Below are 27,473 nucleotides of genomic sequence, written 5' to 3'. Positions count from 1 at the left end.
TCATGAAGTTCATTGTAGTAACTATTAAAATCAAGTTATATTTGTAATATAAAACACCAAACCCTATGTCTGCTCATGTATCCTTTTAATGCAGACAGATTTTAAAAATCAATTAATGCTGAAACACAGTGTTATATATTCAACTGTTGTGCTGTGCAAGCTTCACTCGAAGTGATTATTTTGTAGGCAAGGGTGCATTAATGATTATATTATGATGCAAATTAGAACTGAAGGGATACCAAGCACTTATTTTCTACTTCTTCAAGGATTTGTCTCAATTTTCTCCACTGGCAGCCTGCCATCAACTCAACCAGGTAAAGGTGGAAATGTTGACCATTATTTTCAAACAGGAGCATCAGAAACTAAAAATAATCACATTGAATGTCTGAAAAGGACTTGCAGTGCAGCAGATGCAATGATGGGACCTACTAAAGCATGGCTTCAAATTCACCCCTGCAGTTCACCCACCTGAAGAAGTTCATTCTATTTCCAGGGTTGACAAAACAAGTATTTCCAAATTATTCTTCAAAATTCTTTATAACTAATGCTGTCTAGAGGAATTTTGGCAACATAAAGTTTATTAAATGATGCCAAAAGAAACAATATGGCATCAGGAGAAACTCAATAACAACAGTAATGATTAGTTCTAAACGTTACAGAGAAGCACTTGCTAAAATGCTCTATACTCTTTTCAAATAATAAACAGCTTTTAAATGCCAGATCTGTTTGACCTGTTGAAGCACATAAATATGAAATACTTTCTCTGAAAGGAAAAACAGGAATAGCAAATATGAAGATTACTGCAATTCTTTAGCATTATTTAGAAAACATTTTAGGAGAATGCATAGCTGCTAATACTCTAAGCATTACCATCATCATGTAAACATACCCACTCTGCTGCTGCCAGTTCCTTCATTTCCACTGTGAAAGCCACTGCAAACCTAGTTAAATGGAAAAAAAATAGTTGGGATCATCTGCTTAAAGTGTTTAAACAGAAAAACAGGAAAGTACTTCAGAAAAAAATCTTTATAAGAACTAAGATCAGAGGTTTATAAACATTATTATAGATGGAAAGACAGAAAGCAGGCTTTGAATTTGTTTCAGCAGAAAATAGTGGTTAAACAAATGGCTCTTCAGGCTTTACAACTCAGAGCTCTTGGGAAGGCAAAGTGAGGTTTTCTCAAAGTAAGAGAAAACCCAAATAATGGGGACATCCCCCAGTTTATCTACTTTAATATATGGAGTATATATGGAGCATTTCCTGTTCCTACATCACTGCAGGTGCAGGAACCCTCTTCACAACCAGAACACGAAATAAGGAGGGAGCAAAACTGCAGCTTGTTTCAAATTGTTGTTTGACAATACCCAGGGCCAACTCACTGCAACTGAGTTTAATTCAAATGAGCAGAGGGATTTTTTAAACCCTTCCCCAGTGTTCTCTCCTTATTTCTAAGTAGGCAAAGCTGTCAATGATTAACAAACTTATGTGTCTTTGAGAAATGTATGCAGTGGGCTATCATTCCACACAACAGAGGAGTTATGTCAGAGACCATTTAAGAGCAGCATTGATGTGAACACTTTTCATTATTAGCTGTCTCATTACAGCCAACAGAAGGCTGATTTCTAAACATACCAGATAAACAAGTTATCCCAGTTATTACTGGGACCCTGTTGTAACGCCAAGAAGTCAAAGGAGATATTTTAATGGAGTCAATAAAGAATCCCTGTTCAGAAGAGATCTTAAGATCATGATGGGCTTTAATGTAGCTTTTACATTGTAATGAAACATAAACACATGCTTTGAATGTTCTTAAATGCAACTTTAGTGTTGACTGGACCCACAAATGGGGCCATTTCTGAAGATTATCAGTCCTGTGGGACAGAATGTTTTAATGCCTCCTTCATATGAGAACCTGTGTGTCTGCTCAGTAAAATTCCTTTTTTTAATTACTTGTTGAATATAAAACAGAGGTCATCACATATTGAACTTATGATTCAGCATTTCTTTTTCATATAATTTATGAATGTTTCTGTCCTGAGCCAACACCTCAATGGTTAGAGACAAAGCACAACACAGTCACAACCAGAACAGTGCTTTTCCACTGGAGATGTTATATTATAATCTGAGGACATGAAATCACAATCATTCATTAGAAGTCACATAAATGTTGAACTATAACTCCTACTTTTGTTTGTCAAAACAAACCTTATTCCCATACATTCGTTTTGCAGTATCTGCTTTATGATACTACAATGAATTTCTCATATACAACTTGACAGCTTTAAGGTTATTAAAGCCTTTGCAAATGCTTGTTTTGTCTAGTTGCACGTGCTCCCTTCCCAGATTTTGCAATTATACTTTCAATACATCACATTAACAAGCATAAAAAGATGTTGCTCCTAAGTCTACAAAACACTGCTCAATAGAAAAAAATACCCTAGAGGAGTACAACCACCATTTAGGGGAATTTGATTAAAAATGAAACACTCATAAAGCCAGACAGTGTTCAATACTTTGTTTTATGGAATGTGGTGGTATATTGTACTGGACAAGTAATCTACAATTCATGATACTTTCTGCTTAGAACCCTGCAATCAATAAAGAAAGAAAAAAAATCAATGTTTCTTTTAATAACTATGCAATGAATAATACCAGTGATGAGACTGGAGAAGAGACACATTCACAATAACTTCTAGAAAACTGAATTACTTTTTCTGTAGCAGAGAAAATATTGTAAACTGCATAACGATGCAGTAATATATTTTGAAACATCATAGGAAATTCAAGATATTAGCATAGTCCAGGTTCCTAACTTAATTATCATTAAAAAATATTCAGTAAAGCACAGTTTTTCCATAAGCTGTATTAGCTGTATTTGTGACAGACAATATTTTAAATACAGAACTGAATCAAATGGACACGCTCAGATACTCTGGTTTTATACATTTTTCATTTTGTGCAGTGCTGAAATTTAGTTGACACATTAGATATCTTTCTCTGTTCCTTCAGACCTGTTTAAAGAATAACTTCTGATTGATTGATAACAGAAGTAAACAAGTATATAAATTTCTCTTGAACGGGACCTTAAGTTGCTTTCAACAGCAAGTCACACTAAGTAAGAACATGCCCTAATGATTTTTCCATGAGTGTGATTAAGTGCTGTCTTTAAAGTCTGTTTACTTACCACATTTTATAGGGCACTGTAGACAGAACAGCACATCTATGCCAGCACTAAGTGAGCTAATAACAGCCAGAACATAGAGTGGTATTAGCAAAGATAAAATGAGGAGATGGAAGCCTGTTGCAGGTTCTGTCTGAACCCAAATCCACACTGCAACTCAACTGCTGCAGCTCTCTGTCTTAGCCAGAGTGCTGTGCTGAATAAATGGGGATTATCCTCATCTGTTCAGCCAGGTGTTTAAGCTCTCTTTGGGAAAGTGTGCCAGCAGTACCACTGGGTATGATAAGACATCCAGAGGCTTCAATTTTATCTCACCTCGTGCAACTCAAGTGCCATCAAACAGACGCCCTTCTCGTATCCTTCCACGAGGTGACTTTTCTTATTAAAGGGGTGGAAAAATAACCCAGGAAACAAAAAGCCAATTTGATGTCACCCAGTGAGTTAAACCTGCTCAGAAAGCAGCCCAGTCCTGGCACAGGGAAGAGTGGATCACACAGCCACAAGCAAGAGAAAGGAGGAGGAGAGGAAGACAGGGAGCAGTAGAGTCACCTCTGCCACCAGTGAGCTACTGCTCTGGCTACACATGAAGTGAAAACCTCAACCTCTATCTTAATAGCACTTAACTATTGAAGGAAGCTTTACATACATAAAATGCTTTAGTTTCCAAGAAGAAAAGGGCTTACTCGCCCACCATGGACATGATCAAACACTGCTGAAGCCAACAGACCTCGGGATCAAGCAGAAGGAAACTTCTTTTCTGGGGATGTTGAAACAATGACAAATGCTCGAAAGCCTTTTTAGTTTTTAGACCTTTCCTCTGATTTCTCATCACTTCCAGAACCACATTTTATGACTACAGTGACATGTCACTAGAACTTTTTCAGATTTAAAACACCCTGAAAATATTCCCTTGTCAATTCACCTAAAAATTGAGAGAGCTTGCTTAAAGGTTGTCTTCAGTCTCCGCTTCTTTGTTCCCGTATCCAGGGAAAGGATGGCATTAGCAGGGGTAAAAAAAGAACAAAAGCTACTTATACTTGAGTGATCCCCTTTTCAATCAAGCCCTCTGTCAATAAACTAAGTGTGAGGGAGGGCTCTGAGGACAGGTTTGATTCTGTGATGCAACAGGACAATGCCAGTTATTTTTAGTTGTCACCTCATTTAAGTCAAACTGCTGAGAACCCTGGTCTGTATGTGCAGATAGCACTTAATGCCTAATATATGTTAGTTTAGTTCCAATAGAGAATATTTTATATGTTTGAACATATGTACCGTAACCCAGAATTTACTAAGAAACAGATGTCTTAAAAAAAGCAACTTGGAGCAACATTCAGGGTCCAACCTTGTTTAGGTTCATGATATTACTACAGTAAGAATTAATGAGAATATTCATACCTCCCTCACTAGCAAATTTTTATTATTTAAAAAATCATACCTCTACCACTAATTCACCACTAACCACCTCCACTACTAAAACTTCACTATTTAAATACCAAATATGAGTCATTTCATGGCCAGAAACAGTTCTGTCCAAATGGGAACTGTATGGATATTGTTGGAGATACTTAGATGTGTATTTCTTTAAGGGGTCTACCCATAAGGTAGATTATTTTACAGAACAATGTGCTGCCAAATCCCAGGCTGAGTATTCTTGCTCCTATTCATCTCATTTCTTTCACCTGCCTCAGAATTTTATATCCTCATCACACGCATAGTTCTATTATTCTAAATAACAGTTATGATTCAGTACACAAAGCAGAGGATTAGTTAGCCCAGATTTCATTAGCTTTTAATGGGATTTCAGTCTTTTTGAAAATTTACAACCCAAGAGATCGAGTTTTAGCCCTACTTCTGCCAACTCTTCCATGGACAAATACGATGAAAGGATTGTAACACAGGAAATATAAAATGATAGACTACATACAGACTGTATTTCATGAAGAAACTGTTCTGCTTTCATCACTGAATCATAATATGTAGAGATCATAGGGATTTGAAGCAGTCTAGCCTTTGTCTGCTGGCCTATACATCTCCCAGTGATTCCAAGCACTTTGGAACACTTCCTAAAAGATCTACCACTACAAAAATGCAGTTTCCTTTCATAAATCTTCCACATGCTCTTACCTGGCTTCCTCTAGCACTGCTCCCATTACCCGACGTTTCTCTTCACTTTTGACGTCTTCATTTACATCTGTCCCACCAAAGATGATTCCAAAAGGAATTCTGCTCCCTGCAAAGCAATGACTACAATGAGAAGTTGGCCCACGTGTCAAGGTAATGAGTAGGAGTGGATCCTAAGAGTGCAAAAATACATTAATAATATTGTACCATGTATTTAAGCAAAAGTGTTTGAAAAGGAAACCTGGAGAAACTTGAATTATTATAGGTTTGGCACTGAAACCCCCCATACAATATCTATGTACTTTCACAGTCTGTTGTATAGCTATGAGATTTTATTTCCCTTTTCCATGCTTATTAAAAGCAATCAATAAGATTCTAAATTTAGCAGCCCACCAAACAGCATATATATTTCAAATGTTATTCACATGTTAAAAAGATTTTGGTCCCAGGTATCCAGTCCCAGCCACTGTGCCCTCAAGCATACCAATACTGTGGTTTGGGTAACTCTCCTTGGAAAGTTGGTTACTGAAATTATTATTATTTTTAAATATTGACTTCTTAAGCTGATTTTACTGCTACAAGAAGTAGAGATGGAGCCACACCATTGGAAAATGCCACCAAATTAAACAAGGCACCATATTGTGAACCTGTAACAAAACCATTGTTTCGCCTAACTCTGTCCCAAAGAGGTGGATCTGTGTTTATAATTGGTACCAAGACCTTCTGTGATCACCCAGTTTGTGGAAGTTGTTTTAGGAAGCCTCACAGTGCTCAGAACATTACAAGTAGAGGAAGGCGTGTCTGCCTGTGGGAGTCTGTGCACAAGACTGTATCAACATTCAAACCTTAGAGCATCAACAAAATCACATATATCCCAGTGGTGTCTGCATTTGGTAAAGCCCAGTTTTGACACATGGTATTAGAAAAAATTAATCTTTTTGTAATGGTAAAGCCACCAAACCAGGTGGTTTAACTAAACAGCAGCTTGACTGACACAGAAAGGCCAAAGACCACTTGGATGACAGTCCAAAAGCCAAGAGCAGTGTAAGATTCCTTTCTAATTGCATTGCTTTTCTTGGATCAGGTTATTTTTAGCCACTGAGCAGTAAGCTAATGAAGACAGCAGACTACAATGTTTGCTGTCCATTGTTTCAGCACTGGAAGGGACTAAGTGGTCGGTTTTACACCGCATTAAACTAACAAATAACAACCTCCTGGTGGCTGATTATTACAGGCAGAACATAATTTGAAATTCCAAATGGACTGCAAAGGAAATGCTCTCCAGCAGGACAGTCTACAAAACCTGGGCCTAAGGTGGTCAATCCAGTGGGTTTTGCAGGTATCTATTGGTTGTGGCAGCTGAAGCCGAGGTTTCCTCCTGACAGAGAACAGGAATAAGGAGTGAGACTGTACTGACACCACACTCTGGGTATCAAGAAAGGAAGAAAATATCCTTTGTTTTCTCTCATTTGCTGTCACTGGACCAACAAGAGGTTCTTGTGCTGAGGGAGGTTCTTCCTTTTCAGACATAACTGACCTTCAGTGTTCATGGCTGAGAAAACTCCTGGTGACAGGTCCTATAAACACCCACAGTTCCTTAGGGGTGTGGGGGCAGTTAACTCAGGGAACTCTCATAATTAAAATCCATGGTTATAAACAAGCAAACAAGGAAATCTTCAAAAAAAACCCCAGGAAACAAAATAAATATGCTGATGAAGATTGAAAGTGTAGTCTATGTTTCACATTTATATTGGAAAATTAAGTGAGCTGTAAGATGAGGATTTATTAGCATTGCTAATTTCCTCATTACTAAATGAAACAACAAACACAACAAATGAAAGACTAATTACCATTCTGGCTACTTAGAGAATTTCCTTGGCATTTTTAGATATTGTGCTCTAATGTTTGCAGGTGAAGAGAATTAATGTGCACTATCAAAGCCCCACAGCACTAATCTTCAGGAGGCTGATTTTCTGTAATACAATATAAAATAAGTATTGCCTTTCTAATAAATTTAAAAAGCTATAATACTATGTCATCTATTACATGTGTTGATCATACATCCCCACTCATGTGAACAAAGTTTCCAGGATGAGGCCCAAAAGATTGGTAGTATGGCAGCAGTGGTAATATGACTAAATTTCTAAATGTTCCAGGAATCAGGAGTGTCCCCTGAATCACTTTTTTTCCTCCAAGAAGTCTTCCATAACTTTTACCTTTTGACCATGATCATCCCAGCAACCTTAATACTTACTGTCTTGCCTTTCACAGGTTTCTGGTTTATTTTTCTCACAGTTACTGCAGATGCTTTTTGGAACAGTGTGACTGATTTATTTAAATTACTGAGCTTTTGTAAATCATTTGAGTACTGGGCTTTGCAGGTCGCTTGGGATTTTGAAAGGCAAACAGCAACAGCATCCAGGCACTGCTGTGCAAGTCAAACTCCAATACACTTTTGCAATAAACATTTAAAATTCAACCTTATTTTTTGTTCCTTAGCAAAAGAAAGGAAAAAAAAAAGAGAGAGTTCTCAGACTTTCCACAAGCCTCTTCCAAAACAATTCTAGGTCTTGTCAAAAATCTCTTTATTCCAATAAGAGAACTCTTAATACATATGTTAGCAGAGATCATCTTGTATTGTAGGGTCCCATCTGAAATCAGAGCTCCATTGCAACAAAAGAAACAGAAACATGCCAGACATGATAATTCAGGCTTTCTGAAAACCCACCAGCACAAACTGTGGGGGCACTTCTGAAAGGTGAAAACTAAAAACACAACTTACACTGAGATCTGATGAAAGTATGAAATTATGGGCCTTTATTCGAGTGAATAGATTTATATAATATGAAAATGGATACACATTTGCAATTTCAGTAGGTGACAGTGCCTGTAATTTTGAAAGCCAGTGTATCATTAATGGCAGGTTAAATTTGGTTGTATGTGGCCAGAGAGAAACTTTTGTTATTTGTCTGATAACATTTTGATTCCTATGGGTTGGCTGACAGGGATGATGTCGCAAAGTTATTTCATGTCCAAAAACCCCGACTCATTTTTGAGCAGAAAAATCAAATTAGCCTCTCTGCTTTCTTCCATTTGACCTCAGCTATACTTAGCCAAGCCACTGCCTTCTGAAAGAACACACTTGCTGAGAGTATCCTAATGTTAATATAGTGTAGTTAAAGCACTTAATTACAAAATGCATTATGTGCTTTTAAAGTACATCCATTCAGTTCTCTCCTCTCTGGATCAGATCTCCCACAGAGAAAGATGTTCAGCATTTCTGAACATTTGTTGAAGTGGATAAACAGAATAATGACATTGTGTGGGGGTTTATACATTTACAGCCATTTATAAATGTTCGTATTCATTCTCTTCTCCTGCAGTACTTTTTTAAGAGGCATTTTTATTGGAAAACAGAAAGAGGATTACCTTGTAGAAGTCTGCCTCCTTTATAAAGATGAATGGCCAGGGCTGCATCAAACTTGTCTGTGGAGGTTAGATTGGCAATTTCAGCTGGACTTTCATACATGAAAGCATCTTTAAGAACACAGATATGACCTGCAGCATGTAGATGACTCCTTCATTATTGGAACAAAGAGAAAAAGAATAAAAAAGATACTTATCAACGTTGTAGGCATGCCAGTACATCAAGTAAGCTTAATCAAAACCTCCTTCCTTAATAATCTTTGCTCTTACATTCAACTTTATGCTAAATTTGTTCAAGGAATGATGGAGCAATTTACAAGGTTGTTTATTTTTTTCCTGGAAAGTGTTTCTTACCTTCACCATTGTAAAGCCATAGGCACACTTCCAAGCAACATGTTTTGCATGCATTTCAAGGCCAAAGCCCTATCAACATAACTTTTGAAAATCAGCAGAAATTAAGTATGACCAGGATCTTTCCTGATTGAGCTTCAACTTATCATGCTGAAAAGTCTCCTTTTGAATTGAGTGTGTTAGACCTTGGTCTTAGAGATTCTTCAGATCCTTGTTCTGAAGTGAGGCCACCAAGTGAAAAAAGCACAAATACATCCAGCTAATCAATGCTACTAAAACTACAGAACAACCAAAAAAAATGAATACATGAAGAAAACCAGAGTTGAATTGTATTCCCTCTTTGTTTGATTGTGGGTTTAATTGCTTCTTGTCTTCGCTCACCCATTTGTAAAACAAATGGATAATTGAAGTATAAGCAAAAAACTACACGAAAGTAATTACACAAATACCTTCACAGCCTGTTTGAAAAATCTCAGTTGCTAAAAAGAAAAAAAAAAACAAACAATCCAAACCAACAACAAAACCCCCTCAGTGTCAGCTTATACATTCATCTTTATATACAATGGTTCCTCATAGTAAAACATTGATTCACAGACTGCCAAAGTCAAGAAGCTGATTGATTACAGACAGCTTTATTCCTCCCACTGAAACCACAATCAGTTATCAATGTTTCCAAGGACATCAGCCAAAAAACATACAGGAGAAAATCCATGTTTTGATAGAAACTCCTGACATGCAGTGTTTACATTTGCTACATTATAAAAAGACCACAAGAATGTTTTCTGCCTGTTACATATTGTTCCAGTTGATTTATTTCTCGTCGCTTATTAATCGTTCTGGCATTAAAATCCTGCAAACTCAACGGCTTCCTGGATAATGGGGCTCTTTCGTTCCCTGATTATTTCATATCCTCCCAAGGAATGCAATTTTCTGTCCTGCAGAAGTTAGTCATTACTGCAGAAATTGGTGCTAAAAATGCTGTAAAATGTCTCGAGGCCTTGGAAGGAATGTATGAGCACTATATCAGACAGAGCTCCACTGGCACAACATATGGTGCTGTATTTCTTCCTCATCCTAAAAAAGAAACTCCTTTTACTTTTCGCCGTTTGAAGCGAGACCAATAAATTCTAATAAGTACTAATAAATAATAAAATCCAGCCAGATTGTAAACTCCTTATTTACACTGTCGAGCAATTATTTACATCAGCTGTCCCACGAACTGGCTCCAAGTACCTGCTTCCCTTTGGAAAGAGGCTCTCAATTTATATCTAAATAATGATGCCCAAATCTCACAGCTGTGGAAAGAAAAATCTCTTGGGCAAATAGTTGGGATGCTCGTGAGTGCATTCCATAATTTCACAGGTGCTCATTAACCAGTCTAAAAGGATTCTTTTCCCATCAGTATTGCAATTACCATAAATCACTATCATGTACAAGCAATATGTTTGCATATTACAATTAATTTGAAAATAACTCCCTCAGGACAGCAGGAATCAAGAAACTCAGCTAGGATTTTCAATTGAAAGTGTCTTTTTGTTGTTTTTTTTTAAAAAAATGTACTAGGAATGAATACTTTTCCTCTACAGTTTCCACAGCTTCAAATCTCACTGTGGAATAACAGCTGTTTCTGCAGTAAATAGAGAGGGAGTCCCTCGAATGTTCCAAGGCTCAGAAATTGTGGATTACCTCTATTACTTCACTTTCTTTTTTTTTTTACACATTTTTATTCTACTCAGGAGCACGTAAAGAATTTGCATGCATCTTATGAAGGAAAAATTACCAAATTATTCCCAGAATAATTCAAACTCCCAAATTTAAAGAGGCCTTAATCCCATAAACATTCCACTGAGTTCAGTATCATTAGTCACAAGCTTCAAATTATGCATATATGGAAATATATATGTGTAGAAGCAGAGTTATTGGCTAAGTACTGAAATTTAGCCATATTTTCATATTTTCTAAACGACTTTTCATCTTTACAACCAAAAAAAGCAGACTATGGTTTTGACACATATGCTCTTATCAAGGAACATGATAAGAGGGTGCTGCACAGTTATTGCAGGAGATTTTTTTTTGAAGACTGATCTGTCTATGAAGTTCACAGATGTCCCTGAATGAAGCCAAGACAGAAGAGATACATTACCCATGTCTTGTCTCCTCCTGGCAACTGTGTATTCACATTATTTTGCCATTCCATAAACAAATCCTTTCGGAATGAAAAATAAAAATGAACACATCTCCTGCTGTCTGGGAATCAAAGACAACACTGGAAATGCTAAATCACAAGGCTACATTTTCTATCACAGTTTTTTATGTAGTAGATAAATTTCCAAATAAGTGTCTTAACAAACAGTGATTATTGCTTGGATCCAGAATTTGCCTTGCTTTGCCATATTTTTCCCTTCTGCTGAAAATCTCATGGAATCCAACGCCATGACCTGGGGAGAATAATATTTCTAAAATGGATTTGGGCTGTCAGATCCCAGCTTTTGGGTGTTTTTCTAGCAAGAAACCCTCAGAGAAAACTTTAGGCATTCAGTAAGTGTGAAAGGTCATTTATCAAAGTACATTATATTGGTCACTGCTTACACTGTGATATTTATACACAATCTGAATATTGGACAAAATATTTTCCAGTCCTGCTTATTTTAGTATTCAGTAAATAATTTGTTGTTGTTGTTGTTGTATTTTTTATACTCTTTGGAAATCATGAAGCTTATAAGTGAAATTTGTGTCTTCTCCAGATCTGTATGCAGAGAGATATTGTTACAAGGTACAACCCTTTTTGGACATGTTTTCACTTTATTTAAGATTTCTATAGAAAAACATTTTTCTCTAACACAACTATGAAATACCAAATGATGTTTTACACTGTTTCATTTTTTATTTCCTACAGTATTGATCACTACTTCTCACTTTTCCTGGCCAGCAGTCTTCCCTCCTTCAACAGGTTTTCACATAAGGAAACAGTTCTATAGTTTCAAATACAATTTGGTCGAGGTTAAAGCACAGCAAGTTAAAAGTATGATTACTTTTAAAATATTACGGTTGTGAAACTTGCTATATTTTCTGTGATGTCTTCCTTTTAGAAACATTTATGTTCTAAATTTCAACTGATGTTTCAATGGAGTTACTTGCAGACAAAGAATGTTTGATTTCCAAAAAGTTCCTGGTAGGTGGACACACTGACACTTCTTGAATGGCACAAAATAGGCTTCATCCAAAAATATTAATTATCTCTTTCCCTTGGCTGTCTGTTCTGTAAAGCAGCTGTGCATCAACTACTGCTAAATGTATATGGCCCAATTCAAAGCTTATTAAGTGAGCAGAGTCATTCCACTGCCTCTTCTGAAACTCAGCCAGACCTGAGGACTCACAGTTCCCACTGAAGCTGGTCAAATTACAGGAGCTGAAACCCTGCATGATCTTCTCTGTTTTCTTTGTAATTTTTCTTTTCATACTTGTTAAAGCAACGTGTTCTTCATTTTATTTCTCTCTCAAACTTCTTTAAACAGTGTGGACAAATCACATTGGCATGAATGGAGTATGAATAAAATTCACTGTGAGTAAGATCAGAAAGTAAAAATGTGAGGGAAGATGGGGAGCAAATCCTTCTGTCTCTATATTCTGAAGTAAGGGAGCTTTGGAAGGACAAAATAACTCTGCAAAGTTTAATCCTGTCTTATAAGTAGGTCCTGCCACGCAAATCATTTTGGGAAGCAGCAGCAATGTAGGCCATGTAAACGATTGCATCTCAGTCCCAAAGGTGGAGGATGAGCAGCATCCTGCTCTGGGAATGGCCACACCAAGAACAGCAGGAATCTCCCAGCACCTGCATCAATCAGGGAGGAAAAAGAGCCCTTCTGACCTGCCATGAAGAGAAGAGGATCCCCTGCTGCACGAATGCTCTCCTGTAGGATTGTAATGATGGCAGAGACAGGGTAAGACTGAACAGAAGAAACATTTGGGCTCAGAATTACTCCAATAAATGTCTAAGCTAAAAAAACAATTGTAAAGAGGGATGATAAGCAGCATTGAATTTGTGTGTTTAATTCTCTTGCAGTTGATTACCTGAAGATTTAGAGAATGGCTATCTCAACTGGCCATTTAATGAGAACCACAACAAGTTCTCCCTCTCCAAAGGATATTTACATATTGACAAAATACTTCATCTAAATCTTTCTAATTAACCAATTAATTCAAGATATCTATTCCTCCTTACTACTAAGTAATAAAAGATGAACAGAACATTTCAAGGGGAAGAGAAGATTGATTTCTTTTCTTTCCTGACACCCTCTTTGATCTCTTTTCTAAGGCTGAAGAATGGCAGCCTATGCAAAGACTTTTACTTGGTGGTGTATTTTCTACTCATTGCTCATATTTTTAAAGGTGATTAAAGATGATACCACAGTAATACGAATAAGGCCCACAGCACATTCATTATACCACTTGTTTTAGCAAGCTGATTTCTAGCCAAATTAGATTCTGGTACCTTTATCACCAGTTACTTTAGACTCAGGAAATGAGTATCTTATTTATGAAAGGACGAAGCAGTTATGGGAACAGCTGTAATATCACAAACATAGGATATGCAGTGTTATTAAGCCATAAAATTAAGCTATGCTGGCAAGTGTCCAACCCGGAGACAATGTCACTGTTTCATTTACACCTAAACAAAAGTTACCATGGTTCAATATGACAAAAAAGAATGAACAAATAAATTCACAAGCATTTATGCAGGTACAACTGAGGCCAAATGTTTATTGGATACACATGCATTTTATGTGTATGAACATATGTATTACAAAGTTTACCACGTGGCCATAACCTCGGGTGGGGCAGATCAGTGTGAGAAGTGAAATGTAGATTTATTCATGTTATAATGGCATGAAGTCTTAAGAAAACCAATATTAGATGGAAATATCTGCACAGGATGGTTTTAGTGATAGCTGTCACCTGACTAGCCTTTTAGTGAGGATGATGGACTTAATTGATAGCTAATACTCCATTTTTTTCCCTGATCAGAGGGTTTTTTTCCCCTGAACAGGCTCATTTATATTATTACTATAAATAACAGTTATGGTAGGTTATGATAGGAACTGAACATGACAGTACTCACTCTCAAGCACTATTCCTGTTAGAATCCTTTATCCAGCTTTATCGTGAACATGAATTAAATTGATCTTTGCTCATTATTTTCTTCCCACTTCAAGATCTCTGCACATGAGAAAGCAGCATCCACTTTGTGTAAGGTATTCCCACACTTTGTGTAAGGTACTCCTGGGAAGCCACAGGATCAACAATCGATGTACCCTACACAGGTCACTGCAGATGTGTTCATACAGCTGCAAATGACTGCATTAGCACAGTAATATGTTAAACCATCTGTCAGCAGAGATGCTGTAACTCACCAAATCCATACCCCTTCCTACTAAAACACATTATTTTAGGCCACCATCACAAGTCACAGCTGGAGAAGGCTACCAAAATTGCTGCTTGCCATGACTCACCTAAAGGCACTGTGCTAAGCCACTGTATCTCAACGCAGGATGCTCACAATTAATCTCAGTGTAATTAAAAGATAGTTTGGAGAATGTTTGTTTGTCTGCCTTATTCAGACTTATTTTAACTAGAAATAATGCAAAACCTGCTTTCCACTAGATTAGCTCTGAATGGCTCCACAGTCTAAATGTTTGTCTGACTTCCTTCAAAATTGAATTGGAAGAAGTGGGTAAGTGAATATTTAATTTGTAAAGGTAGAATAAATAATCTTATTGAGGAAGAATGAGCGCTGGCGTCCTAAAGAATAACTAGTTTCGCATTATCCAGTGAGAACAAAGGAAATGAGAATGTCACAGAAACCACCACACAGGAACTGTGCTGATACGTACAGGTATAAAAAGGTGTGTTATAAACATAAGAATGTATTTGTTTAATCTCAACATTTTATTAACAATTATTGTTTTAAAATACCAAAAACTTCAGCTTTCTCTGGTCTTTGTACTCCATTTGCTTATATCTTCAATGTCTGGGTGACTGGCAGGAGGCAGGTCTGTTCTACCACTACCTTATAGAATCCTGCACAATTCCAAGATTGAACTAGGGATGACACAACCACTGCGAAAACTTAATGTCAGAGGACTATTTCTATGCATAACATTCCACATGTGATAATACACGGATCAAGGTCAGGGAAAACTAGCAATAGCAGAAGGCTATCCCAAGGGATTCATGCTAAGCAAAACAACTAAACCGCGGATGAATTTTAGATAAGATGCAACCAAATTCTTATCTCGGGCCTCAAGAGGTCAAAACCATTGGGAATTTTTTTTTTCTTTTTAAGGCGACTTTTTTTTTTTTTAACCAAAGCATAGCAACGTTGTCAGCCACATCCTTTTCCCACATGTCACAGAAGGAGTTAAATGGGGGCATTAAGGATATTCGTGGGGCTCTGTCACAGCGCTGCAGACCCGCATCCGTCACCCCCCGAGAGCCGCGTGTTGAATCCCCGGGATTGCCAGGGCAGCAACGGGAGCGGCTCCTGCACAGATGCTGCTCCGGGATGGCTCCTGTACAGACCCTCATTCCCGAGCTCCCCGCTGCCCTTCTCACTGCCTCATCTCATCTCATCCCGAGCATTTCCCAATGCGGGCATCCTCGGGAAACCCGCTGACCCATACGGGCTGGGCGGGGGCTGCGAGGCGCGGCCGGCGAGGGGACCCGGGTGACACCGCGAGCGCCGCAGCCCCACCGCCAGCAACCGGCCCCGAGCAGAGCGGCTCATTGACGGGGTTTGCGGGAACCCCTCGGCCCCGCGCTCCCCAGTGGCACAGGGGACACGGCGGTAACACAGCCCCGCTCCCCTATGGCACAGGGGACACGGCGGTAACACAGCCCCGCTCCCAGCGGCACAGGGGACACGGCGGTAACACAGCCCCGCTCCCAGTGGCACAGGGGACACGGCGATAACACGTCCCCGAGGCGGGGGCGGGCCCGGCCCTGTGTGAGGGCCCCGCTCGGCCGCCGCCCCTCGCACACCCCCCGCTCCGCAGAGCCGCCTCCGTGCGCCGGCGCGGGCAGCGCATGGCGGGCGGGCCCCGCCGCCCCTCCGGCCCCGCAGCGGCCCAGCGGGTCCCCCTTTGCCCGCCGGGGAGGCTGCGGAGGGGCAGAGGCGGGTGCGGGTCCCCGAGGGCGCGCAGCGCATCCCCTGCTCCCTGTCGCACTTACTGTATCCTGGCGGCGGTGGTGGCGTTGCCGGTCCGCGCCCGCAGACACGCGAGCAGCAGCAGCCTCATAGCGGCCCCCTCGATCCGCTGCCGCCTCCTCACCTGCCCGCGGCTCCCGGAAACAGCGCGGAGAGCGGGGGATGAGCGGGCCCGGGGCTGAGTCCCGGCCGAGCCCTGCGCCGACCCGCCCGCGGGGCTGAGCCTCGCCAGGTGTTCCTGGGCAGAGGCCACTTGGCTACCGAGCCGAGCCCCAGGGCTTGTGCAAGGTTTGGGGGCCCTCCCGCACCTGTGAATAGCGCTGTGTGTTTTCATGGTGACGTGCTCACATGGTGGCCTCAGGGAAACCATAAAGATCCCCGGGGGCAGAAGAGCATCAGGGGAGGTTAGTACCAAAACACTGCCTCCTGAAGCTGTTCCTCGTGTCGGCATGAGCCTCCCAAGAGATGCTTCGTACTCACGGTTAGAAAAAACTAAGTGTGGATAAGGTGCTGACAACCAGAAAAGCCAGAGGAGTGTGCTAGTCCAAAGATCAAGGCAACAGGGTGGTCAAAGACCACTCCAAACGTCAGGAAAGCCAGGTGATAAAAGAGAACCACAGGGACCAGGGGAAAGGTCTGGTGAGGAACCACAGCCTGCACAGCAGCAGGCAGAATCCAAAGGTACAACAAAACAGGGAAAAGAATATGACCTCGGGACCAAGAAAAGTGTATCCCAAACTATGAAGCCAGTCTTCAGGATAAAAGGGGTTCACCCTGATTCTAAGCAGAGAGACAGAGAGCAGATGGGTGGGGCAGCAGGCAGGAAGATTGAGAGGCCAGTTTAGGGAGTCTGCCCGGAGACTGACAGGAGACAGGTGGCTGATGGAAGACATCCATGGCCTTGAACCTGATTCAACATCTTGTAAAAACATTGAGAATGCATCCAGGACATTTGTGGCCATGAGAAAGATGAGAAGTGGGGCAGGCTTGACTGAACAGAAAACTCACTTTGCTTATAACCTGGTCTGATGTAATTCATCACAGGGCTACATATACTTATATTTCCCCAAGGGCTGAAGAAGACAGGGAAAGGTGGTCTGCAGACTGCAGTGCCTGGTTATTGCAGCCTAAATTATTCTTCAAATCTTCCTTTTCCCTCGGGTAGAGGGAGAAAAATATGCTACATACAGAGAAAGGCTCTTAAATTTAATAATTTTTGAAACACTACTTCTTCATATAACTTGTGTGGATCTCTGAGGGTGACAGGTATTCTGGAATTGAGGGTTTAGAAGTGGTAAAGACACATACTGGAGCATGTTCTGGCAAATTGTAAGCATTTTGGTAGGCAGGCTCATGTTTTGCTAATGAGTCTTCATGCTGCAGAGCCGTGTTCAACTGTCTGCACCTCACTAAGTTAACACTTAGAAATAATCCAGCACAACATTGTTCAGACCATTTAAAACCCCATCCCAACTAAAAAATATGGCTACAACTTAGAAGAGCAACAAACCTTGCATAAATGCTAATCTAAGGGTAGGCAGAACCAAGGTAGTTTTATCATCATTTCAGGAAGTGTTTCTGGCATGAAATTCCAGCCCCGTTGAAATGTAGAGGGCTTTTGTCAATCTGGCCAGGATTCTGGCCTTGAAGTGGCTCATGTGAAGCACATTTGGGCTTTTGAGAGCACTCAGCACCCTCACACAGCACAGGTCACCCAGCTGCACCACACTGAGAAGGGCTGGCTCTGGGTGTGTGTGCCAACTTCACCCTGTGCCTAAAAGAGCCTCTGTGATCCAAAATGTGGACATGTTTTGGGTTAAAAGGAAGCTGCAGTTCTGGTATCTGCATGAGATACCTCAGGACAAACAGCCTGGTCGTTGTAACTTTGCACCACCGTGGCTCCAACCCCAGACAAAAGCCATCCAGCACATTTAGTGTGCAACACAAAGAAGACAAAAATGCAAACATCAAAGTAAGACAAGGCCTGCTCCCTGAGAAATGAGGAAACTTAACCAGTTGTCCAAGAAATAAAGAGGAAATAAAGGAAACATTCAAAGAGATCTTAACATTTTATTACTATTTATGATAACTCTGGGTTTTATGCTATATATGTCTTGACTGAAAAAAATAACAATCTAGAAGTCTTTGCAGCATTTAGTGTTGTGTCTCTGAAAACATGGGTGCATTCACTGTATTTAAAGAAAGGATCAAGGATGGATCACAATCAAGTTTTAAACATACTGTAGCTGAGTGTTGTTTGGAGGAAAATTAAAACCACCTTCCTGAGCTGCCAGAGAGAATGTCTGAGTTCTAACAGTAACTTCTGAATTTTAGTGAGAGTACCTTTGTTTTGATACCTGAAGATTTAAATAACATTTTGTAATGTACATTTCAAATACTGTTCAGCATTGTGAGGTGTTGGATAGGTCAGTATAAAAATCTCACCTCACTCACCAAAGTAAATTATGAAGGGCCTAGAATGTAATATCTGCCTATATTAAAACATAATAACACAAAGTGTGCTTAATTACTTTGTGTCTCAAGCAAATACTGCTAAACTCCTCAAAAATATGTAATCACAACTGATATGACACACTGTATTCAGCTGGGAAAAGCTGAAATGTATTTTTTTAAATTACAGAATCAGTCACATTACAGGAGTTCACAAAGAGATCTCTGTACAGCTGGTTGCCTTTTCCTCATTGTCCTTTGTCGTAAAATTTGCTAACTAGTTAAGAGAGCAAATATATTTAATGAGTCGTTTTTATGGCACATGTTATTTACAAAGGCCCATTATTAAATGAATATATTTACTTTTACAAGCATCGCTTGCTCAATTACCAACGCTGCTCCAAAAATTTTAAGTCATACCCAGATGTTTGGTGTAACTAAATGATGTCAATCAATTTACCTTTTTAACTGAAAACACACAACCAGGAGTATCCTCTCCACTTTGTTTTGGCCAAAAATATGACTTTAAGATCTGCTGCTCAAGACAACTTCATACTTTCATGATGTTTACCTCAACACACGTGATGGTGGAACTACAGCACCTCTTAGGGTTCTGATCTTGCAACCACTAATTTGTTTTCTCATTTTAATCACACACTTCATTCCATTCAGGTCAGAGTGTTCATTCTCTGTGTGTACTTATATAATTCCTGCAGGCACTGCTCAAGTAATCCTGCCTTCACACCCCAAACACAGCTCAGGGACCAGCTGCTGCTCCCCATCCGTGGTGAGTCCCTGGGCACACCCCGGGCACTGAGCCGTGCCCACGCCTTCAACAGGGGCTGCAGAACACAGACAAATAAGTCACAACGCACATTTATCACATTTTGCTGCAGAAAGGCCTCCCTGCTGGTCAATCCTGAACTAATACATTAAATAGCTATAAAAATCACACCCTCTCTGCTTGGCCCTGCTGAGGCACGTCTGGAGGGCTGTGTCCAGTTCTGGGCTCCTCAGTACGAGGAAGACAAGGAGCTGCTGGAGAGGGTCCAGTGGAGGCCCCAAAGATGGTGAGGGGTCTGGAGCACCTCTGTAATGAAGAGAGACTGTGGAAGCTGGGCCTGTTTGGTCTAGAGAAGACTGAGAAGGGATCTCATTAATGCACAGAAATGTCTCAAAGGTGGGTGGCAAGCGGATGGTGCCAGATTCTTCAGTGGTGTCCAGCGACAGGACGAGGGGCAATGGCCATGAACTAAAACTCAAGAAGTTTCACTCAACGTGAGGAAGAACTTCTTTCCATGGAGGTGGCAGAGCGCTGGAACAGCTGCCCAAGGGACGTCGTGGAGTCTCCCTCTCTGGAGACCTTCAAAACCCACCTGGACACGTTCCTGTGCCACCTGCTCCAGGTGCCCCGGCCCTGGCAGTAGGGTAGGACCGGATGATGTCCCGATGTCCCTTCCGACCCGAGCTGTTGTGTGCTTCGGTAAAACTCCATTTCCCTGCTGCAGCATCTGAGTCAAAGCGGCGGGGGGACATCGGCGAAGAGAGAGCCACTGTCTCCCTCAGCTAAGCTCCGGACTCACCAGCCCTCGCCCTGCGGCTGAGGGGACACCCGCGCCCCGCCCGCCCCGCGCTCCCCTCACGGCCGGTCCCGCCCCGCCGCTTCCGCCCCCGCCGTGTCCCGCCCCGGCCCCGCCGCCCGCGTGACGGCCCCGCCGGCGGAGACTGACAGCGCCCTCAGCCAATGGCGCCGCGCCGCTGGCCGGGGGGGCGGGGCCGGCGCCGCCGGTGCGGCTCCCTCAGGGCAGGGCCGCGGGGACGCGGGGCCGCCATGGACGAGCCCGAGCCGAGCGAGCGCAGCCCTTTGTTGAGCAGCGGGGAGCGCGGGCGGGCGGCGGCGGCGGCGGCGGCCAGCGCGTTCCAGGGCCGGCGGCTGGCCTGCGCCGCCGTGCTGCTGGCCGAGCTGCTGGAGCGGGTGGCCTTCTACGGCGTCACCTCCAACCTGGTGCTGTTCCTGAACGGGCCGCCCTACGGCTGGGAGGGCGCCGAGGCCAGCCAGGCGCTGCTGCTCTTCATGGGCATCACCTACCTGGTGTCGCCGTTCGGGGGCTGGCTGGCGGACGCGCTGCTGGGCAAGTTCGGCACCATCCTGCTGAGCATGGCGCTGTACCTGCTGGGCATGCTGGCCTTCCCCGTCATCGCCGCGCCGCACACCCGCCAGGGCCTCTGCGGGGACATCCCGCTGTTCCCCGTGGAGAACTGCTCCTCGCCGGCGGCCAACGCCACCCCCGCGCCCTGCTCCCAGGCGGGAGCCACCCGCTACTGCGCCACCGCCACCTTCGTGGGACTGGTCCTCGTGGGGCTGGGCGTCGGCTCGGTCAAGGCCAACATCACCCCGTTCGGGGCGGACCAGGTCGGGTATTGTTTGGCAGCTGCTGGAGCCGCTTGTGGGCGCCGGTCCGGACCAGGGGTGGCTGTCAGTGGTGCAGAGGGGCTTTGCCTGCCTTGGTGGGGTGGGCAGTGCCTGCTGGTTCGCCTCTCTGTAGGTGTTTAGCCTTGGAGGGGATCAGATCATCCAGCTCTGTTCCCTGTGTAAATGGAAGTCGTGAAGTTGTACCCTGTTTGGTATAGTTTTGGTGTCTGTGTGGTGTCTGATCCCTTATGGCCTTTGGTAACCCTGCCTTACCTGTGGTCCCTGAACTGGCTAAGCCATCACCATCTTGAGCAGTTGGGTTGAATACTTAATGGCTATTAAGTGGATTGTTAATTATCCTCCATTGTGGAATTGATGCCCACTTAATTTGACCTCAGAGCTCATCAGGATACACATTTTAGCTTTGACAAGGATGACATGGGCCTTCTAGGGCAGTTTCAGAGGCCTTTATCATCCTGTGATACATGAAGGCCAGAGAACAAACAGTTTCTTATGCTTTAGGTATTCTCTGTGCACTGCATTGCCCTTGAGTGATGTTTTTGTGCAGGCTGATGCTGCACCACATGATGGGTGGGAAGGTGCTCTCAGTGTGGTAAACATTTCACCTGAGCTGTTCTCATGAGGACATGTCCTGTCAAATGACCTTCCCCGGACCCGCCTCAGTGATATCGTTCATTGGATCATCACTGCAGGACCGAGTGCCCTTATGGAAAACCTCGGAGAGGCACCTTAGAGTTCAGTAGCAACTGGAATCCTCTGTTGCATGTCCCTTTTTTACAGCCTTATGCTAAGGTACTGTGCTGACTGTGGATGTTAAAGTATAATTTCTGCTTTACAAACTGAGAATTTCAGATGCTCAGATGCTGAGCAGCTTTTTTAACCAAACTCTTCGTGGTGGCAAAGCAAGGAAAATCCAGTTGCGCTTCTGTTTACTGGCCCATTGAGTTCTGGTTAGAGCAGGTGTCACAAATGCCATGAAATTCTTTGTAAGAGGGAGGATCTACTACAGCATCTTTGCCAAACATTCCTCTGTTCTCTGTTGTGCAGTCATTTTTCATTGTTTGGCATTTCGTGTATTCCAAATTTGGGAGTTCTGGGTGAAAGGCAGTATATAAATGTAAAACATTATTATAGCCCAGGATTGTGTGTCCCCAGTGCATTGGTTCTGTTTAAGCCAGCCTGAGCCCATCAAGTGAAATAGCTTTAATATGACTTTATCTTGTAAGGTGTTTTTCAAAACTGACTGCTTATTCCCAGAAAGCTTCATGAACGTTAAATGTAAGAGAGAAATAATGGCAGGAGCAGAGCGAAAGAAGAGCCATTGCCAATGGAAGTGTAGCTGTTGTAGCTGGATTTTGTAAAGGCTTTTCCCCCAGGATTTCAAGGAAAGCAGTTTTTGGCTAGGTGTGCTGATAATTCACAGTGATTTATGTAGGGTGAAGCAAAAGAAATACTCCTTTCTGGTCCATAATAATCAGCAGAGCTCTGCCGAGGACTGAATTTTTCCCCTTCTCTCTTTTTCTGGCTTATCTATTGTTAAATAAATTACAGCACACCACTTACCTTGTGCAGTTTGGGGCCCTCCTGGGTGCCTTCTCCCTGCATAGGAAGGTAGCAAACTGCTGTGGAGATGCACATATGTTGCTGAGAATAAAGCCTGTCTCCCAGAGCCACATTCTTGGGAGGCCAGAGTGCAATCCAAACATGTTTTGGCTGCATGTGATAAGATTTGTCCTTTTCCCCTTAAACACCAAACAAAGGGAAGCATGAGTAGTCTATAGTTGTATATACTTTAGCTGACTCAACCACTTTTCAGATACTGTTAATTATATTGCATTGCAGATCTCTTAAAATTGCCACGTGAGATTTTCAGCTTTGGTGTATGTACAGAATTTGGGTGGAGAGCTCTAATACAGTGAGAAGAATCACTTTGTGGAACACTGGAAACTGCATTCCAGTACTTATTTTTCTCTAAAGCTGAAAGATGTTTCTTAATTTCTGTTACATGGATGCCTTCAGAAGTGCTGTTGAAGTGACTGAGTCGGTATCGAGTAACTTTTGCCAGTCAGCTCAGCAAGAAGAGTTACTGCAAAGTAGGTATAGACCAGCTTTGCTTAACTGTGTTTATAAATGAGCTGTTTTTCTAGAAGTTGCAAATGGATCCATCACACTGGTCTAAATCTGACCTATGGTTCTCAGAATAATGTTTCTGATCATATGATACGTACAACCTGGCACTTTCCAGTTCCCCTTTTAAGTGTTTTGCTGTCACTTCCTGTTCTTCGTAGCAGTTTGTGATTTTCTGTAGTTAGGAAACAATATGACTGTTTGCCATTATTGTGAAAGCTGATTTAGCTTCAACATTGAAGCCAGAATTAGCAGCAGACTACTGATCTAGTATCAGCCATAATCATTGTTCTAATTATAGATGAATGTCTTTCTGGGTTATGGTGATTAGAGACACCAGTTTTAACCCACAGTATAGTTTCCTTCTGAATTGGTCTTATAGTCAATAAATTTCTCAGTCCATAACTGCCAGAAATGTTCCAGCTCTGCTAAAATTGTTGTTACAGTTACTATTGGAAATTGCTGGTATAAAGCTGGCTTTAGAGTGATATTTATTTATTTATTTGTAGGGCTTAGATTTTTCCAGCCTCTGGATAAGGATGGGGAACCACATATAAAGATTTGAAGGTCACTGACTGCAAGAGTGGGGGTTTTTTGTTGCTGTTGTTGAACTTCTGAGGAGCCTGTGGACATCTAAGACTCTGCAGTTTGAAAACAAGTTGTGACATTCACATGGCCAATAATAATTTGTTTCTGTTTCTGCCAGAAACACAATAGATGGGACAGGAAGCAGACTTTAAATGTGGACTCACCAAATTTTAGTATGAAACTTTAAAATTATGTAGCAACTGTGTAGCTCAGTTACTGAGCTCTCCCCAGATGACCTCAAAGAATATCTGGTATCTGTAGTGATGGATTGGAGGGTCAGGATTCTATAAATTTGACTGCACAGAACTGTTGTCATTGTGCTTTCTTTTGTAGGCTAAAGACAGGGACAAGCTTCTGTGTTTCCATCCTTCCTCTGTTGTGTGGTTGCTCAGAGTTGACTGGGATGAGTTTGGGGGTTTTTGTTACGTCTGTAACTTGTGACTGTCATCAGTTGATTGCAGGAACAAGTGAAAACTGCTCCTGTCAGTAACTTTGGAGTGATCTTGGTTCTTTCATGTGAGTCAAATGGGAGCTCAGGGCTTTGAACCTGTGATGATGTGAAGAGGGAGAGACACATCCTGAAACTCTGAAATGTTGGGGTTTAGGAAATACTTGAGATCATTAGCAGATGATGACAGAAATCAGATGTCCCAGGGGAATGGTGGGCACCAGATACACACGAGCTGCAGCAAAAATAACAAACCTTGTAGTAACCAGTTCTTTGGAACTGACCTGTGAGAGCTCAAAAAATCCCTTTGTGACAAAGCAAAGCATCTAAAACAGGAACTGTGGAGAAGCAGTGATGTCTGTTCAGATTCCTGACTCTTTCCATAATAATCAGAAAAATCTAATACAATCTTAGTATTTGAGCTGTATAATATTGTTGTTTTCAAGCTGTACCAACTGCTTTGGCTACTGCTTGGATCATCTCCTGAGAAAGAGGTTGGTGTTGAAAAATCCAGGAGAGGGATAATTCAGCAAGGATCATCTTTCTTCAAAGTCACAATGAGATCTAAGTATTAACCTTAGGACAGCTGTGCTGTGGAACTTGCTGTCAGTCATAACTTTTCATCGGGGGTTGTAACTAAAGATCCAGTTACTCTTCCTCCCATTCTTAGTTTGAGTTGCATTTGAAGTTTTGCTCTCATTCTAAGATGGTAACCTTGTATCCTAAATGAGTTTAGAGGATTGCAGTGCAGAGTTACAGAGCTGAAAGTGGCTGTAAATAACCTGGTGGTGGCACAATTCCCATCACAGAGTCTGCCAGGCACTCAGGAGTCTTTATCATGAAAACTGTGGCCATATTTACATCTTATCTGACCATAATCAATGTGATACATGATTTGTATTAGAAATTTTGATTTTGAGAACTATTCCTTTGCTATTTTGAAATCCAGTGCTGTGTAGTCCCATATATAAAACTCATGTAATCTTGGCTACTTTAGCACTTGAACTTCTCTGAAAATGTATCTTGTGAAACACTTTTTTTGAATATTAGTAAGACTGTAGTGAAATTCTAGAGCTGTAATAGAAATTCCCTTCAGAAAGGAAAATAACATGGTTTATGGAGGGTATACCAAGAAAAACCCCAAGAACATTTTAAATTATATCCAAATAATTTCTGAACAATTAAGGGAAAGACTAATTCTCATAACCAAACTGAAAAAGTATCAGTGCTGTATACTTGGCTCACAGCAAACCACTAGAATTGAAATGTCACTGTGCTTTTCTTTCTGCATTTGGATTGTCTATATTTAAAGGACACTTACCAGATTTTTTTTTTTTTTTAAATCTGTTTTGTTGCAACGGGGCCAAAATCTTTTAAATGTACCTGTTCTGACTCTCAGTGCAGGGATGTGGAACCCTCAGCCCAGAGCACTGATTCGATGCAGGACTCACACTGTACATGTGCCATTTATATCCATCATTTTCCTGCTGCAGTTGCTGGTAGGATGTTGGGAATCTAATGAAGCTGGAGGTGCTGGTATCACAAGGAGAGTGAGGAGGGTGCTGCTATGCTTGAGCACAGATGCAATGGAGCAGAGGGAGTGATAGATTTTTCTTTCCACTTGGGTGATTGAAAATAATGCAACATAAAGGGGGAAAGGAGAACTCCTGCAGTTCTGTGGAAAACGCTTGCGCTTGATAAAAGTAAAATAATAAAAGTCTGACATGGTTTTCTTCTTCTTAGTCCCTTATTAAAATGTATAATGAAGATGTTTTATGCTGTCACACAGCTCAGGTATAACAGCCAGCAGGGGAAATTTTGAGTGATCTGCTGTAAATGTAATATTGTTGATATTTCGGGCAGCCAATGAGATGTTTGAAAAGAATTGCCTTTTAACTCTACCATGTTTTCTGGTTTTGGCAAGACATCTTCATAGTTCTTCATCTTTGAAGCATCTCAGATGTGGCTGTGGTGTGATTTTTAGTGCATATATTTACCTCGATGAGGAAGGAGAAAATGGATTCTTTGTGTGGTAAGCCTGTGGTGTGTTTGCCCTTTGAGCACTGCCTTCCTTTTGGGTCACTCTGTTTCAAAAAGGATCCTGGAGATGGAGAGGGAAGTTTCAGGGACACAGATGTGGTCAGCAGTCTCCAGGCAAGGAATCATGAATCAGTCTAAAGCTTCTACCCTTGAAAAGGCAGCAGGAAGGAAGATGTGACAGTGGTTTGTGGAAATAATGGCTGGGGGAGAGAGAGGCAGAAATGGGCCAGGAATGGGATAAAGCTCAGTTTTCTTCTGTTGTTTCCTGGAACTGGGTAAAACTAGTGAGGCCAGGCCAGGGCAGGTTCAAAGCAGGCGAGGGGAGGTGGTGCTTCCCGCTGGGTAATTAGCTGGGGAACTCTTTGCCAGGGGATATTATGGATTCTAAAAGCTGACCTGGGTTCAGAGGCAGGTTAGACAAGTTCATGGAGAGGAGAGCTGCTGCATTTATTAAGGAGATAGATAGAAGCCATCCTTGGTTTAGGAAGTTTCTCAGGAGCTAATGGTTGGAGACTGGGATAGAACTTGATAGAAGCATCACGCTGTGCTTGCCCTGTTCTTACCTGTATCAAAGTTTGCTCTCTTGTCCCAGCTTTCCTTTGTACAGATGTCAGCAAGGTCATGTGTAAGAGGGAGGATGAGAAGTCATTTTCTTTGCAGAAATAAGAGAACCGAGACTTTATGATGAAGAAATGGAAACTTCATAAAATAGATTGTAACGCTTTAGACAAGTTGGAGCACTGTGTTCCATGTAATTGTTTGCTAATATCCTGCTGCTGTTTGGGGATTAGAGGGAGGGAATTCCTGGATTGATACACTACTGCAGGTGATGATTATTAGAATTAGGAAATGAGTACCTAGTTGAAATTAGAGAGGGAGAATTTCTTGGATTTATCTCCAGGATTGTATTTGACGTGGTAACAGATGTACCTGAGTGCCCAACAATGCCATTACCTATGCACAGGAAAAGATGACTAAATATTTCTTTTGTTGGGCTTGGCTAAATGATACAGAACCTGAAGCTGTAAATCACAACTGACAATGTAAAAAACTTATTTCAAGACACAGCTTGCTTTTCATATTGCAAACTAAACATGGATC

General features: G+C 41.7%; 2 protein-coding genes and 1 long non-coding RNA gene across 8 annotated transcripts in view; 1 reads left to right on the top strand and 2 right to left on the bottom strand.

Moving 5' to 3' along the window:
- GLT1D1 (glycosyltransferase 1 domain containing 1) overlaps positions 1 to 16,751 on the bottom strand; it is a 50,660-nt gene extending 33,909 nt beyond the window's left edge. For 4 of the 6 annotated variants that reach the window (XM_027689254.1, XM_027689252.1, XM_027689256.1 and 1 more), the window contains exons 1-4: positions 16,593 to 16,751; positions 8,733 to 8,881; positions 5,307 to 5,412; positions 890 to 941 (exon numbers count right to left, since the gene is read on the bottom strand). In XM_027689254.1, the coding sequence (XP_027545055.1) occupies positions 890 to 941; positions 5,307 to 5,412; positions 8,733 to 8,881; positions 16,593 to 16,735 (450 nt within the window). In that variant the 5' untranslated portion in view covers positions 16,736 to 16,751. Of the gene's footprint in view, positions 1 to 889; positions 942 to 5,306; positions 5,413 to 8,732; positions 8,882 to 16,307; positions 16,457 to 16,592 lie in introns of those variants that run through there. The other 2 variants (XM_027689255.1, XM_027689257.1) reach the window with 2 other exon arrangements.
- A 1,586-nt stretch (positions 16,752 to 18,337) lies between these two features.
- Positions 18,338 to 20,934, bottom strand: LOC113970389. Its single transcript, XR_003535163.1, has 2 exons — positions 20,825 to 20,934; positions 18,338 to 20,246 (listed from the first exon to the last, which is right to left on the bottom strand). It is a non-coding gene; the product is annotated as an uncharacterized LOC113970389 (long non-coding RNA).
- Positions 20,506 to 27,473, top strand: part of SLC15A4 (solute carrier family 15 member 4) — a 26,134-nt gene continuing 19,166 nt past the window's right edge. Inside the window, exon 1 of the mRNA XM_027689251.1 lies at positions 20,506 to 21,148. Within this exon, the coding sequence (XP_027545052.1) occupies positions 20,567 to 21,148 (582 nt within the window). The 5' untranslated portion in view covers positions 20,506 to 20,566. The remainder of the gene's footprint in view (positions 21,149 to 27,473) is intronic.

This window comes from Neopelma chrysocephalum, unplaced genomic scaffold (assembly GCF_003984885.1).
Source record: "Neopelma chrysocephalum unplaced genomic scaffold, ASM398488v2 Primary Assembly neopelma1_77, whole genome shotgun sequence".
Classification (NCBI taxonomy): domain Eukaryota; kingdom Metazoa; phylum Chordata; class Aves; order Passeriformes; family Pipridae; genus Neopelma; species Neopelma chrysocephalum.
This window is presented reverse-complemented; position numbering and strand designations above follow the sequence as displayed.